The sequence below is a fragment of the Macaca thibetana genome, chromosome 9 (assembly GCF_024542745.1).
Source record: "Macaca thibetana thibetana isolate TM-01 chromosome 9, ASM2454274v1, whole genome shotgun sequence".
In the NCBI taxonomy this organism is placed as follows: Eukaryota; Metazoa; Chordata; class Mammalia; order Primates; family Cercopithecidae; genus Macaca; species Macaca thibetana.
In genome coordinates this window covers 256679-271452 of record NC_065586.1, presented here as the reverse complement: position 1 = coordinate 271452, position 14774 = coordinate 256679, and the positions used below count along the sequence as shown (strand labels likewise).

The window sequence follows — 14774 nt, the reverse complement described above, 5'->3', positions numbered from 1 at the left end:
CATTTCTGTATCAGTTTGCTTCTGAGTGTAGGAGCTTTGAAGTTTTCAGAAATGTATTTTTTAGAATGTTTTTCCTAACTTGAAAGTAACATATCCATGAGTATAGAAACTCAAAATAACAGTGTTTTAAACAAGTTAGACTTTTTTCCTCAGGTAAAAGTTAGGAAATAGGCATCTCTTGCCCCGTGAAGCCAGCACGGGCCCTGGTGCCTTTGGCCTCTTTCTGCACGTTGGAGCCCAATTCCCAGCGGCACCTGAGGAGCTGAGGCGGCTGCTGCTGCTCCAGCCATCATTTCCACGTTCCAGCCAGCAGGAGGAGAAAAAGAAAAGAACAAAGCATGCAGACCATAGGGAAGGTTCCCAAGCTGTCCTACACTGAAATTCCATTGATCAGAATGTGGTCACATGGCCACACGTAGCTAAAGGTTGGGAACTATTGAGATATCAATTCTGAATATCTATAGGCCTATCTAAAAATCAGGGTATCTATTACTATGGAAGTAGAAAAGAATGGTTATCAAGAACAACTAGTAGTTTCTGCCACAGTGGCTGGTTTGTTTTGTTTTGTTTTTGTTTTGTTTTGTTTTGTTTTTCCTAGCACTAAAGGGCAAGAAACATATTTAAACCTAAAACATACATAAACCTTTTTTTTTCCTTTTTGGCCCCAGTTGTCAGATTCCTTCTCTGTTGACATAATTCTAAAAGCATCTCACGTTGCTTCTGGACCTATTATAAAATTGCCTGCATGGCTGCAACTTAGAATTGTTTACAGAGTTGGTTCCGACAGTAGGAATGTGCTCACCATCCATCTTAACAGTCTGGCAGACCATAGTCAGCAACAGAGACCAGAGCCCTGAACTCTCATTTCAAACTTAAGTGAGATTTAACAGTATGACTATTCCAAGATGTTCTGTGTTTTTACCATAAAATGTTTTGCCTTTATCTCAATCGTAAATGTTAGATGAGCTGATCTGAGACAGGCTATCTTCAGGATTTCCAGAATAAACTTTTGATTCCTTATATAAGTGGTATCAGTGGAATGTGAGATATTTCTAAGCTAAACTTTAAGAAGGAGATTCTGGCCAGACCCAGTGTCTCATGCCTGTAATCCCAGCACTTTGTGGGGCTGAGACTGGAGGGTTGCTTAAGGCTACAGTAAGCTGTGATCATGCCACTCCAGCCTGGATGACAGAGCTAGACTCTGTCTCAAAAAAAAAAAAAAAAGAAAAAGAAAAATGCTTAATACTGACATCCATCACAGTAAAAGATGTTTACCTGCAGGAAAAAGTTCCCCAGTATCTTGAGTTGAAAATTCGGTGGAGATGAGCTGGAGATCCACATGGACGTTCTAATTAAAACCTGCAGACTTCACTAGCAGTTGACACAGAATCTTTCCCTTCTAGCACCACCAAAGCAGCTGCCTACTCTGTCGTTTTGCCAAAAGCATTTTGGGTTATCTTCGAGTCCATGCTTACCCCTGAAAATGTCACTCTGTGACTCCCTTCCTTCAGCGATTACTGCAAGCATCACCCTCCATCCATGCGTGTGCCATGATGTGAGATGTAATGTTGAATCTATGTAAATATCTTAAATAACTTCATTGAAACAACTGAAAATTCCCATTTTGCAAGGGTCAGGCTCTGTTAAACGTTATATCATTTACCATGTTTTTTTTCAAAAATTGTTTTCATGATTTTCAATAGATTTCTTTTAGCTTTATTGAGGTATGACAATCAAAATGTTTAATTTTAAGGTCACCATAACAGCATACAATATTGTAACAGTTACAGTGAGAATGCGATTGTCATGCTGTGATTGTCTAATGGGTCATAACTTTGTGGCATATAATTTTGATTTAATTGCTTTCTAAACAGAATGGAGACCAAGAGACATGGCATATGAAAGGAAATTACATAAAGACGAAATTGAGGTTGGCTTGTGTGTAGCCTCTCCCTGTATTCCTTCCATTGACAAGAGACTTTTCCTCTCCCAAATAGATACTTCCAGGGGTTCGGATTATAATTGCCAACCCAGAAACAAAAGGACCGCTGGGGGACTCACACCTTGGAGAGGTGAGTTGAGTGTCCTCCAATATCCAGGTTACTTTTCTGTTATGTATCCTCGGTTTGCCTTGACACCGTCAGAACTGCTCACATGATTGCCAGGGAAATAGCGTGAGGTGAGCTTTGTGGCTCAAGTGAGTCCGTGAGAGCTCACAGTTACAAATGGCACTTCCTTAGGGAACCATAATAGATTCTCCTGAAATAATTCAGGAAAGATTTAAACACATAATGTGTATGGACGGAGTTTCTTTATTTCTTAGTTCTTGAGTTTGCTTTCCATGTTCCTGCTTTTATTACTGAGAAGTCCTTCACTAGGAAAATGGCAGAGGCCTCCACAGGGAGTAATGTGCAAACGACACCATCAGGACACAGTAGCCAAGAGAATCATGTGTTTATTTCAGATCAGAAGGCAAACAGTGGAACTTGACACCTTTGCCTCATTTTGTTCTGGACAAACCCACCCTGGCTAGCTCTTAACTCCCTGCCACTGTGCCCTTCCGTGCCCCTCCGTGCTGCTGGCAGGATGCAGCTGGAGAAGGCTGCCTCGTGTAGCTCTCTGGCCTTGGTCTCCATTCTTGACACCTCATCTCAAGCAGGGCCTGGCACTGCTGGGTGTCCCCAGTCTGAGAGGCCACGTGCCTCATGCGTCCTCCTCCTGCCCCATTCTCTCTGGCGATGAGCTTGCTGCTTCTACAAGGAAGCAGAGGGCACTGGAGAAGAGCGTGTCTGGAGCCAGCTTCCTCCCACGGTGGCAGCACGTGTGCCCTCCCTCCGGTTACCCCAGGCCTGCCGTGCCCTGGACCAAGCCCCGTGTCCAGCCAAGGACACCCTCGCTCCCCTTGTTACCTGTCCTGTCTCATTAGGTGCCCCCATTCCTGAATGGCTCCCAGCATCACATGTGGGAGACATGCTAAGAACTGGCATCTTATAAGCAGCACCAGCCCTCCTCCTCCCCAGCCCCGGCTACATCCCCGGCCACATCCCCGGCACATGCAGGAACACGTTTCTGCACGTATGTGGGTGAACACCTGACTAATGAGCAAGCCCTCACCAGTTCTCAGGTCCCACCTTGCTTTGCTTCTTGGGCATTTTTTGGCCCCTCACTTGACCTCTCTCAGTCACATGAAAGATCAGAATTGTGAAGATGAAATTCTGTGCTGCTCTCACTTAGGAGTTTCCTTTAAATGCATTCCTAGAAACAAGCTGGAAGCAGAGCCTGCTTCTCCAGCACCTGGAGGGGGTCCTCACAGGTGCTGCCCGAGACGGGTGCTAGGCCAAGGTCAGAATTCTCTTCCCTCTGAGGGTGGCCAGAACTGGCGAAATTTCCAGGGTGACTTTTTTATTGGGAATGTGTGTTTTTTCCGCTTTATGAGATTAATTGAGAAAGTTGTATAAATTAAGGAATGCACTGTGATGCTTTGATGTATATACATATTTTGAAACAGTTACCACAACCGAGTTGGTTCTATTATCCGTCACCTCACATTTTGCGTGTGTGTGATGAGAACGTTTAGGATCTATTCTGTTATCAAATTTCAAGTAAATAATACAGTATTATTAACTGTAGCCACCACACTACATTTTCTCCCCAGAGCCTATTCGCCCTCTAACTGAAGGTTGGCACCTTTGCCCGTCATCTCCCCCTTGCCACTCTGAAGCCCCTGGTAACCACTGTTTGCGCCCCGCTTCTGTGAACTCGGCTCTTTAGATTCCGCATGAGTGAGGTGGTGCAGTATTTGTCCTCCTCTGTTCTGGCTTCTCACTCAGCATGACGTCTTCCAGGTTCATCCATGCTGTTGGACATGGCAGGATTTCCTCCTTTTTTATGACTGAGTAATACTCAGTTGCCTTAATGAGAATTTTCTTTGTGTTAAGGAACAGAGGACAGCTGTCATTTCCCTGATCCGATGGTGCACTCTCTTTTTCTCAGTTTCACTTTTTCATTTGTGAGGCGCTGCTCTGGGGACGTGGGTGCAATACTGAACCTGTTTCTGACTTCCCGGAACTTGACCGCTTTTCATTGTCAGTAAAATAATGGAAACAGCCAAGCCCAGAATGTCTCCACAGCAAACACTCCAGAGCCTAAAAGGCCTCGTCTCCTGACCCTTGCTGTGTGGGCACAGCTGCATGCAGCTGCGTGGGCATCTGGGGAACTTACCTGGTTTTGCTTTTATCCAGCCCTGTCCATGGTTCTACGTAATCCACGTGGCTATGGCTTTGACTCACCATACCAGTCTTTGCTTACCTATTTTCCCAAATGTCAGACATCAGGCATTTTTGTTGCCGTTTTTTGGTGTTTTGTGCCTTCATCCCTTAGGTTTGGTTTTTTGGTGTGTGGTTTTCTTGCATTATGTGTCCAGAAGAAAGCTCACCAGGTGAAGTGAGAAAATGAATCTCAAAGCTTTTCAACATTGTTCTTGCTCTTTAGAAACAATCGTTTGGAAAAGCGAAGGAATCTAGTGTGACTTTGTTCATTCGATGTGTATATTTTTAAAAGCTATTTGTTAAATCTTCATCTAATCTGCTTTAATAAGTTCCCCGTAGATGGATGGCTTGATTGGTTGCTTGGCCACAAACTTGGTAGACTGCCTTTATTTCAGTACCCTCTGTGTGTGTCTCCAGAAACCTGAATGAGATTAACATCTTGGTTATTCAGTCCAAGGAAACTTTTAATATCACTGAATATAATTTATTGAATTGTCAAAGTAGTTGTAGCCTCATTTCCCTGGAGATAAAATAATGTCACCCACAGTGAAATTTCCCTCCATTTGCAGATTTGGGTTCACAGTGCCCACAATGCCAGCGGTTATTTTACTATTTACGGAGATGAATCCCTCCAGTCGGATCACTTCAACTCAAGACTAAGTTTTGGAGACACCCAGACCATCTGGGCACGCACAGGCTACTTGGGGTTCCTGCGGAGAACTGAGCTCACAGATGCAAATGGAGGTGAGAGTCCAGGCTGGCTGGCCCCCCACACAGATGGGCAGAGAGGTTAGGCTCCCCTAGATACAGAAGCTATTCCCAAGGTTTATGGCAGCCAAACCCAGGAGGACACATGTGCTAGCTGCAACCTAGTGCGAAAAGAGCCGAGTTTAAGAGAAGAGAGGAAGGCAAGATGCAAATGTGTCCAACAAGCTGAGCTGCACATCACATACCGTGTCCTGTCCTGAGAACCAAATGCTGACTGAAAATCGGGGAGGGGCGCGGCTGCTGAGCACGGGCTGCCGTGTCGCCCACAGCAAAGTGCCCGACGTCTCAGCCCACAGAGTCTCCTCAGCAAGCCTGAAGGCTGCCTGCTCCCACGGGGTCCATCCGAGACAGAAGCCGGCCCAGTGGCTGCAGGAACGTGCACGCTGCTGCTTCTAGGACTGGATCTGCCCCTGTCTGGGAAGAGGAGGCCGTGAAGCTCTCGGGCCCTGGTGGCTGGCCGTCTCTGCCCATGCGTTCCTCAGAGTGCAGGGCCTGGTGCTGCTGATGCTGGTGCCTAGTGTGGACAGCATTGCCTTTGCCCCATCAGAGGAGAGCGGGGTGAGGCCAGGGGTATTTCATGACACGGAGGAGTAAAAGTGCACTCGCATAGTTAATTCTTTGCTCGTTCAGGAATCCTTTCTCACCTCCTTAGTCTGCTAAAAGTAGAGGCAGGACTTGGCTGTTTCACAGCAATGGCAGTTGAGGTTCCTGGTGAGATCTTGCCTGACCAAAACCCCAGGGAGATGAGTTTCTAGACATCAGCAAGGCTTCCTTACATGCCTCTCACATCCCTACGATGGCCTGGCCCAAAGGGCTACATTTAGGACTCATACAAAAATATCCTGGCATGACATTTGCATTGTGGGAAATTGTAGACTAGTTTGAGGGTGCTGTCTGAGGTTCCTGGAAGATGCAAAAGCTGGTGGCAATTTATAATCCTAGAGAAAGGCCAGGAAAGCCACTTCCCGCCGTGTCCTGGGAGCAGGGATACCCTGAAGGACGTGTCCCTGCCCCTGGAGAAGAGGCAAAGCTGCTGTGGGGGGCAGAGGCCGAGTCCGGGTCTCCATCTTTCTTTGTCTGATTTAAATTAGAAAGTACTTATCTCATATTATTTTATATGTCAATCATGCCTTTCAGATTTTCCCTACTGTGCTTACTACCTTATAAAAATATAGGACATTTCCTTATTAAGGAAAGATAGGACCTGACCACTGGTTGTCATTGTCGTTATTCCGAGGTTTGCATGAAGGATAGAAATAAATTTCATGGCTCTGTGAGCTAAGGAAATCTTCATGAACATGACCAGGAGCTACGCATTCTTTTCCCACTTAGACACAGAATTAATAGCGCAGAGAAGCACGTGTGGGTTGGAGTCAGGGAGCTGGTCTGTGACTGCTGCATCCTGTGTGACCTTGGGCAGACGAGGCCTCAGCCGGTGGGTCCATGGGACTCAGACCACTGGGTGCTGACTTCACCCCTCAGTTGCTCCCGGTGAACATGTGATCAGGCAGTTGACTGGATATCGAAGCTGAGCCAAGAAAGGTCTTCTCCCAAAGAACAAGTGTAGAGGGAGCATGGCGTCTTTGCAGCCAGCTGTGGGGCACCGACACACAAGCCGGGCACTTGCCAAGGAGCTCCCTAGCAGAAGAAGCAAACTGTCCCTGGATCCATGAGGCCCTTCCTTGGCGTCCCTGTCTCACTTGTGGGTAGTTTTTAATCTTTTTTCAGAAAAGAAGGAAAGTGACTTGAGCAGCATTTTGGGGAAGCTCACACAGGCTTTCATTCCTCCACAGAGCGCCACGATGCCCTCTACGTGGTCGGGGCACTGGACGAAGCCATGGAGCTGCGGGGCATGCGGTACCACCCGATCGACATTGAGACCTCGGTCATCAGAGCCCATAAAAGCGTTACGGAATGGTAAGTCGTGAGCTTGCAGCTTGTACCCAAATCAGGAGCTGAGTTTGTGAAGCACTGAGGATGTGGAGGGCACGGCGGCAGAGGAGAGTTTTGCTAAGGTAGGGAAGGGAGTGCAATTCAGCATTTGACTATAAACCTTTATCTTTTGGGGTTAAAGTAACAAAAGAACACTCCACACATAGAGGTAATGTACCATATATTACCTGAAAATGATAGACTTCTATTGTCATGAAAACTACTTGATAATGTTTTCCAGGAAGCCAAATTGTTTGGTTTTTAATTTACAAAAGCATGATGTAGGAAAAAAATGAACCTCACACATATGTAGGCACAGAAAATACTTTTATGACTGTTGACTTGGGAACTGTAAGTAACATGAGACGTGGGAAAACTTTAGGTGAGAAGGAGAGGCAGCGTTTGTCCAGACCCCAGAAGAGACTTCCAAAGGAAGAATTGCTTGAGTTAAACCAAGGCTGACAGTGAGAAGGTGTGTGCGTCGCACCTGCTGCCTGGGGCAGACTCTGCTCTGGGCCAGGTGAGGACTTGGAGGCTGGGACTTTGTCTCTCTGGCCCGTTTAATCTGTCGTGACGTGCTGAGTATGTCCACGGTGCTGCCGGAAATACAGCAGCATTTTCTTCTGATGTGTGGGAGTGGATTGGATGCTGGAGTGCCATGAGTTAAGTCAGCCAGGGCCGGGGAGTGTCACAGGCTTGTTCAGTGCCCTTATATTTGCATTTAGGCCGAAAAGTGACTCAACACCATTGACTTTAGACTTGTTAATTCCCTTGATAACAGACAGGGTGCTAACTGAGGGTGCCTGGTGAAACTGGTCTCCGTCTCAGGTCAGAGACCCTGAGGGAGGTGCATTCTCCTCTCTCATGAACAGCTTTTCTGGGCTGAAAGGATGGGTTCTGAGATTGTTCCTTCCTCCTCTTAGCTAGTTGAGGTGCAGTAAAGGCTAGTACTTACTGCCATTCGCTGAATTTGAACATGGAGGACTTGGCAGAATTTGCAAGATCCATTTTGCTTACCTGTCAGTGATCCTGTGGTTCAAATTGGCTAAGCGCCTACTCTAAAACAAAATTCCTTAAATTGTTGATTTCCTTGACAGTTCTCTCCTTGAGTATACAGAGAAGACAGAAACTCTAGGAAGACTTTGGCACTGAAACTCGACCAGGGCCTGCCTTATTTTCCATCTAAATAGCTACGAATATCAGTTAACAGCCTTTCCGTTTTTTTATTTTTAAGAAAACAATTCTAATTGGCTTCTATTACCTCCCTCAAGCATTTCTGTCTGGTTTGCCGCTAAAAGGTGTGCATCGAGGGCCTCGCTGGTGCCCTCTGTGGGCTTCTAGACCGTGGTGCTGGGCCTTGTTCTGAAAGTGTCGCTGCTGTTACCCGCCATGTGGCCACCGAACTGGGTCTGTCCCTCACCTGGTCAGGGGCTCACATGCCCCTTGCCCACACGGTGTCCTTTGAGTGGACTTTTGAATGTTTGAGATGATCCAGATACAAACTGCTTTGCTCCACCTTCCCTCTCCCAGCCTCCCTGCACTGCCCTTCCGGCCACCGTCGGCTGCTCCATGCTGAGAAACGTGGTTGTGTCACCCAGCGTTGCAGAATGGGACTCTCCATGTTGCCAAATTCAAGCCAAACTTTCTCATTTCTCATCAATTGTTCTCAGCATTGAGTAGCGTGCACAGCTCCTGGAAAGGCTCTGAGAGTCGCTGGCACCGCCCCCTAGGTCCCTGGCAGCCCAGAGGAGATAGCAGATCAAGCACACCCTCGGCCAGCTCTGTTACCTCCGGAGAGCCAAGCTGATTCGGATACTCCAGGACTATTCCATAAATTCCAAAGGCCATAATAAAAGTAGACCCAATGTTCCTGAGATGTGTGTATCTGTGATATCACAGATTCACAATGTGGGCCCACATGGGCCGTGTAGAGCAGCGTTTTGACATCACCAGGAGCAGTATGACAGGAATTCAGCACCAGCACGTCTGCTCGGAAAGTTCTTAGCATGCTCCATAGGCGTGCGGCAGTCACAAAGCAAAATCCAGGAGAACTATTGAGAATTTCCAGGAAAATTCTCCAATTTTCCCTGTCAATTTAACATAGATTGGCCATACTGAATAAAATATGTGTTATTTTCCTAATTGACTTACTCTCACACTTAGAACAATAGTGAGTTTCCCAAAATACCTCCTGCCTCAAGCTGCAATAGAACGTGTTAGGCGCATGAGAGCAGATACCAGCAGCCCTGGAGCCTGGTCTCCATCCAGCCCCCTCTGCCTGGGAACCGTCTGGCCTCCTCAGCCAAGCAGACCTCAAGTACCAGGCTCTGTGAATATTGGGGCCCTTAAACAGCTAGTTCCAAAAGCCAGCCCTATATCCTTTAAAGCACCAGGTTTTTGCTTCTGCCAGTTGGATAGACTACATACTCTGGTGCCTGTCCTGCCGAAAGATGACTCGATTCCAGATAAAACATTTCTGAGTGAATCTTCCACATTCCAGAAGACTTACCCCTGCACATGGGTTAGCCACGGTGTGGCAGCCAGCCCACGCTCAGTGTTGGGTTAGCCACGGTGTGGCAGCCAGCTCATGCTCAGTGCTTTAGACAGAGTTGTTACGATGTCCCCACATCTGCATTCCAGGGGCTGGCTCAGCTGGGGCGAGCAGCTCGGCTGGGCCCAGGACTGGTGGCTCTTCTCCATGTGTTTCTTATCCTCTGGACCCAAGGGCCAGCCCAGGTGTGTCCCCGTCCTTGCAATGACACAGGCACGCCAGGAAAAGCCCCCACATCCAGCCCTTCTGGAGCCTCCACCGTCATTCACCTCCCTAACACAGGCTGACTAGGTTCCATGCTGAGCACAAGCGCCAGGACTGGGAAACACACCTCCCACTCAGGCGCACCGCACAGACAGAGAAGAGTAGGCACCCATGCCCTAGGCCTCTGCACGCACGCCTCTCAGCCGCAGAGCTGGGGTCTGGAAGCAGGAGGCACAGGGCTGCCTTGAGGGCAGAGGCTGATGGCACGCTGCACTCGGCAGTGGGTCATTGGTCCTCCAGGCAGCAGCAAAGAGGCAGCCCTGGAACACAGACTCTGCTAGCCGGGTGGAGTGAGCCTGTACTAGAAACGGGAACTCAGGAAGACGGTGAGACCCTCGCAGAAGCCACCGAGGGAGAAGCTGGTAGGAAACACCGATCCGTGCTGTCGCCAGAAATCTGTGTGGGGAACGATCAGTGGGCGGCAGATGGAGGACATGGAGAGGCCAGAGGAGACCGTCGGGAGTGCTCAGGCAGGTTGGAGACAGCCAAGTGGAACTTCGAAAAGAAACCACAGCTATTAAATAAAGCATTAATAAACGTGTAATGTTGGCTTTCTTTTCTGTCTTTTAGTGCTGTGTTTACCTGGACAAACTTGTTGGTGGTTGTGGTTGAGCTGGATGGGTCAGAGCAAGAAGCCTTGGACCTGGTTCCCTTGGTGACCAACGTGGTCCTGGAGGAACACTACCTGATCGTCGGAGTGGTGGTCGTGGTGGACATCGGCGTCATCCCCATCAACTCCCGTGGGGAGAAGCAGCGCATGCACCTGCGAGACGGGTTTTTGGCAGACCAGCTAGACCCCATCTATGTGGCCTACAACATGTAGTCTCGTCTCTTGGCTTCCATGGACTTTTCTAGAGATGTAGACATTGTTCTCCGTGTCCACTGAAGCGTGCAGACACAGGGCAACACTCACCAGAATGCAGCCTTTTGTGGTGAGAGTGGAGGAGGAAGAGGAGGAGGAAGAGGACTTCTCACAGCAGCCACGATCGGCGTGGGGGTGAAATGTGAATTTACCACTGAATTTCGCTCAGAAGGACTTTGGATTACTGCCTTCAGTTCGTTGGAAAAGCCCATTTCAAAAACTTTCTTTTCTTTTCTTTCTTTTTTAATTATTGGATAATAAGTGCTTTCTTCGTAAATGTGGTATTTTGTTAAGCCGAAATAGCAATTAAAAAAATATCCTGCCCTCCAAATGGGTTCTTTTAAACAATTTATGTAGTGTGACAAAGAATTGTTTTCTCTGTTTTAATGTGTCATGAAATCTTAATGACATGGATCTGTTACTAATTTAAGCCATTGCTAGATCTCATCCTTTTAGGGAAGTTTGAGGTACGAGAAAACCTTCCAAATAGCACCTTCCAATTAGATTATAGCAGCTTTCTTTGTCAGAAATGTGCTGAAGAAACAAACGCTGATATATGGCCTTTGAAGTTAGTATAGAATGAGAAGAAATTATAAATAAGGTGTATTTCGGCAATTATCTTGCAAATATCTTTGTACTAAACTAAAAAGATAAAATAAGTTAACTTCCTCAATATGTAATTATGTACAAAACGTTTAATTTATTTTGATCTCTTTAGAACTATAAAAGAGAAAAACATTCAAGAATATTAAAGTCTTGTAATGTTTGCTAATATAAAAAAGTGTTGTATTATCTTGCGTGGATAGTATCACAACAAATATATATATATGAAATATAAATTCACTAATGAACAAAGGAGATTTTAAAGTTTAAGACGCAGAACTTGTCACTTGCATGGTGTGCCCCCCGTACTCACATCCACTCTGCTGTTGCCAGCAGTCACAGACCACAGGAGCCCTGTCTAAAAGTTTCTTCTAGAACCAGAGACCAGCAAGTGAAATTACTGCCATCTCAAGGATGGTGAAAGAATTCAAAGCTCAATGTGCACTATTTTTTTCTTTGCTGTGGGACAACAGTGAATGTGTTTATGCCAGCGTGTGCTGATGATACTGAGGGGCTTTAGGTTGGCAAATAGCACTGTTTTCTTAGCTGCAAGAATTCGTTGCACAATGTTTTTCATCATTTTTGTTAGTGTCATCTTTTGTTGGTCCTTGCTACGGAAAGGAATGCGATTCTGTGGTCATTTGCACTGGGTTGCATTGATTCCCTCTCTGATGGCCAATGTGGAGTGGACAAAGTGTCCGGAACTCACATCGGTGATCGTCCCCTCGTCTTAAGACCCAGCCAGCTCTGTGTGAGCCTCTGGGGCTCCCTCGCTCGGTGAGCACAGTTCCCCGGGGGTTCATGCCAGAGCTCTGGCTGAAGCAAGAAGTCCTCCAGCTGCGTCGTTTGCCGCCTGTGGATGAGTGCGCCCCAGTTTCTGCCCTGGCAGCTCCTGGCCACGCCTTCTCAGAGCTCACCTGTGCACTTCTAAATTGAATTGGCCCACGGAGTCCAAGAAGGAGCATCTGCACTGCGAGAACGATGTGTTCTGTACCTGCCCCACGTGACCCTGCAGTGGCTCTCGGTGCTAGATATGCATGACTAAGATTGATGCTGGGCAAAATTTAGATTAACTTTCTTTATGTTGTGGGCAGTGTCTTTGTCTGCCTTTGCTATATGCAGTCAGCAGTAAGCCTTTTGCTAAAAGAGTTTTGTTTGACTTCTGAGATCCAAGGCTGATTGTTGTAAAAAAAAAAAAAAAAAAAAAAAAAAAAAAAGGCACATTTAAAAAAATTTGTCTGCATATGTGGTGCATCCTTCCATCTCCACAAACCATTTGATTCTTGAGATATTGTTTGGCCTCATTGCTGTGTGTGAATATTCTCCACATGCTTTAGATACACATTCCTAGTCTCTGCTTCCTAAGGGGGGAACCACCACACATAGGGGGAAAAAAAGACATTTTCCTATACCCACCCACCTTGTTTAAACGGAAGTAGGTTTGGGGCTTCAGGTCAGACACTGATTATGAAACATTAGCTGCAGTGTGCAGGACAGCTTTGAGGTCCAGCTGAAGTCAGGAAGCAAAACAAATTTAGATGTCACTTCAAACATAATTTTAACTGTCACCAAATCAACTCTATGTTCGAGGAGTGTGGACGCTGCAGTGTAGTTGTGAGGGCAGTTAGCAGCAGTCTCTTCTGCATCCTGTCAACTCTGATGTTAGAGTTTAGGCTCAAAAGAGTTGGTGGACTGAGATCAAAATTTGGTTGTGCAAGAAAAAGGAAAGGAGACAGTACCACCAGTTTCAGCAATAAAGAAGGGTCATTCTGTATTCGAAATTGTACTGTAGATAAATCATTCATGAGAATGTAAAAAATGTTTGTCTTGTGACCTTGTGCTTTTGAAGTCAGACAAAACCGTGTAATCAACTTGCACAAAAAGAGGGTACACAATGAACATATAAACACAGACCTAATCAAACAGGAGCAGATTCCTCATGGTGCTTGTTTATTATATATATTTAATCCTGCTTGACACTTTACCCAAGGGAGATGGTCCCTTTTATCAGTTGAATGTTAGCAGCGTTATTTCAGAGTGTGGTGACTGGTTAGAGAAATTCATGTACTCAACCAATCACAGTTTCAAACAAAATTTTTATGTGCGAAGGACAGCAACCTTCTTGTATGTTAAACCACCAGTACGCTTTGTACATCTGTGATAACGCCTGTTTTATATTCAAATGAACAAATAAAAGCTTTTATTTTTGTTGCTCTGAAAATAGCAGTTTCTTAATTGGTCCCCTGGAAAGATGTCTGGGACAGCTTTAATCCCAGGAAGGAAGTGACTCCTACAGGGAAATGTATCTGACTCTGTTTACAGAATTTGTTGCATTACTTAGTACAGATAATCATACTTTGAACAATGTTTAAATTTTGATGGGGGCATTTATTGCTAAAAATAATTCCTATGGCAACAAATGTTTTGTGAAATGTTTTTTTTTAATTCTTTTAAATATATCGAAATATATTTGTTCATATTTGCTGTAAGTGTACAGATTATTGGTAATTTGGGGACAAACAGCGTGAGTCCTGTGTGCAGATGCTTTCTGTCAGCTGTGTCGCAGGGTCACAAGTGTGTCAAGAAGTAGGAGTACTTGACTGTTCCACCCCAAATTGTCTTTATCCATTTGACAACCAAAAACTGCATCTTTTGCCCAAGATCTTAGAATTCTTATGGCTTTGTCTTTGGGAAAGCAGTAGCAGGTCAACTGCCCTTCAGACTAGTGGTTCCATGAAGATAAATGTTTGTTCACAAGAAAATCAGTGGAACTAGGGCTGGACGCGGTGGCTCACGTCTGTAATCCCAACACTTCGGGAGGCCGACGCAGGCGGATCACGAGGTCAGGAGATGGAGACCATCCTGGCTAACACGGTGAAACCCCCTCTCTACTAAAATACAAAAAATTAGCTGGGCATGGTGGTGGGCACCTGTAGTCTCAGCCACTTGGGGTGTTGAGGCAGGAGAATGGTGTGAACCCGGGAGGTGGAGCTTGCAGTGAGCCAAGATCGCACCACTGCACTCCAGCCTGGGCGACAGAGCGAGACTCCGTCTCGAAAACAAAAAAATATCAATGGAACTAAAATTTTCACACACAGCACCAGGTGTAATCTGAGTGCCTTTGTGTTCAAATTTCACTTGCCTTCCCTGACCCCTAACTTTCATTCAGGACAATCCCTCGTTGACTGAGAATGAGGCTTTGGGTGTGTGAAAGTGAACAGCTGGTGTGAGACCTGCAGGGCTGCACTGGAAGAAGCAGAAGATAGCAAGGGAGAGATGCTTCTCCACAGGCTCCCGCTTCTCAGATGGCAGCCCTCACCATGGCCCATCAAGTACAAACCAGGTAACCAGGAGAACTGCTCCCGTGGGGCCCTCACCATGGCCCGTCAAGTACAAACCAAGTAACCAGGAGAACTGCTCCCGTGGGGCCCTTCTTTGGACTGTGCATGCGTTCCAGCACTGGTGTGTGAGTGTAGGATTTGCTAGTTTGAAGCTGTGCTCTGCGTTCTCCATGGCCCCTCGCGCA

General features: G+C 46.4%; 1 protein-coding gene across 2 annotated transcripts in view; it reads left to right on the top strand.

The window, feature by feature from the left end:
- Positions 1–13469, top strand: part of DIP2C (disco interacting protein 2 homolog C) — an 840898-nt gene extending 827429 nt beyond the window's left edge. For both annotated transcript variants that reach the window (XM_050805453.1, XM_050805454.1), the window contains 4 exons: positions 1998–2072; positions 4838–5012; positions 6830–6953; positions 10354–13469. In XM_050805453.1, the coding sequence (XP_050661410.1) occupies positions 1998–2072; positions 4838–5012; positions 6830–6953; positions 10354–10606 (627 nt within the window). In that variant the 3' untranslated portion in view covers positions 10607–13469. The remainder of the gene's footprint in view (positions 1–1997; positions 2073–4837; positions 5013–6829; positions 6954–10353) is intronic.
- Positions 13470–14774: the final 1305 nt, after the last annotated feature.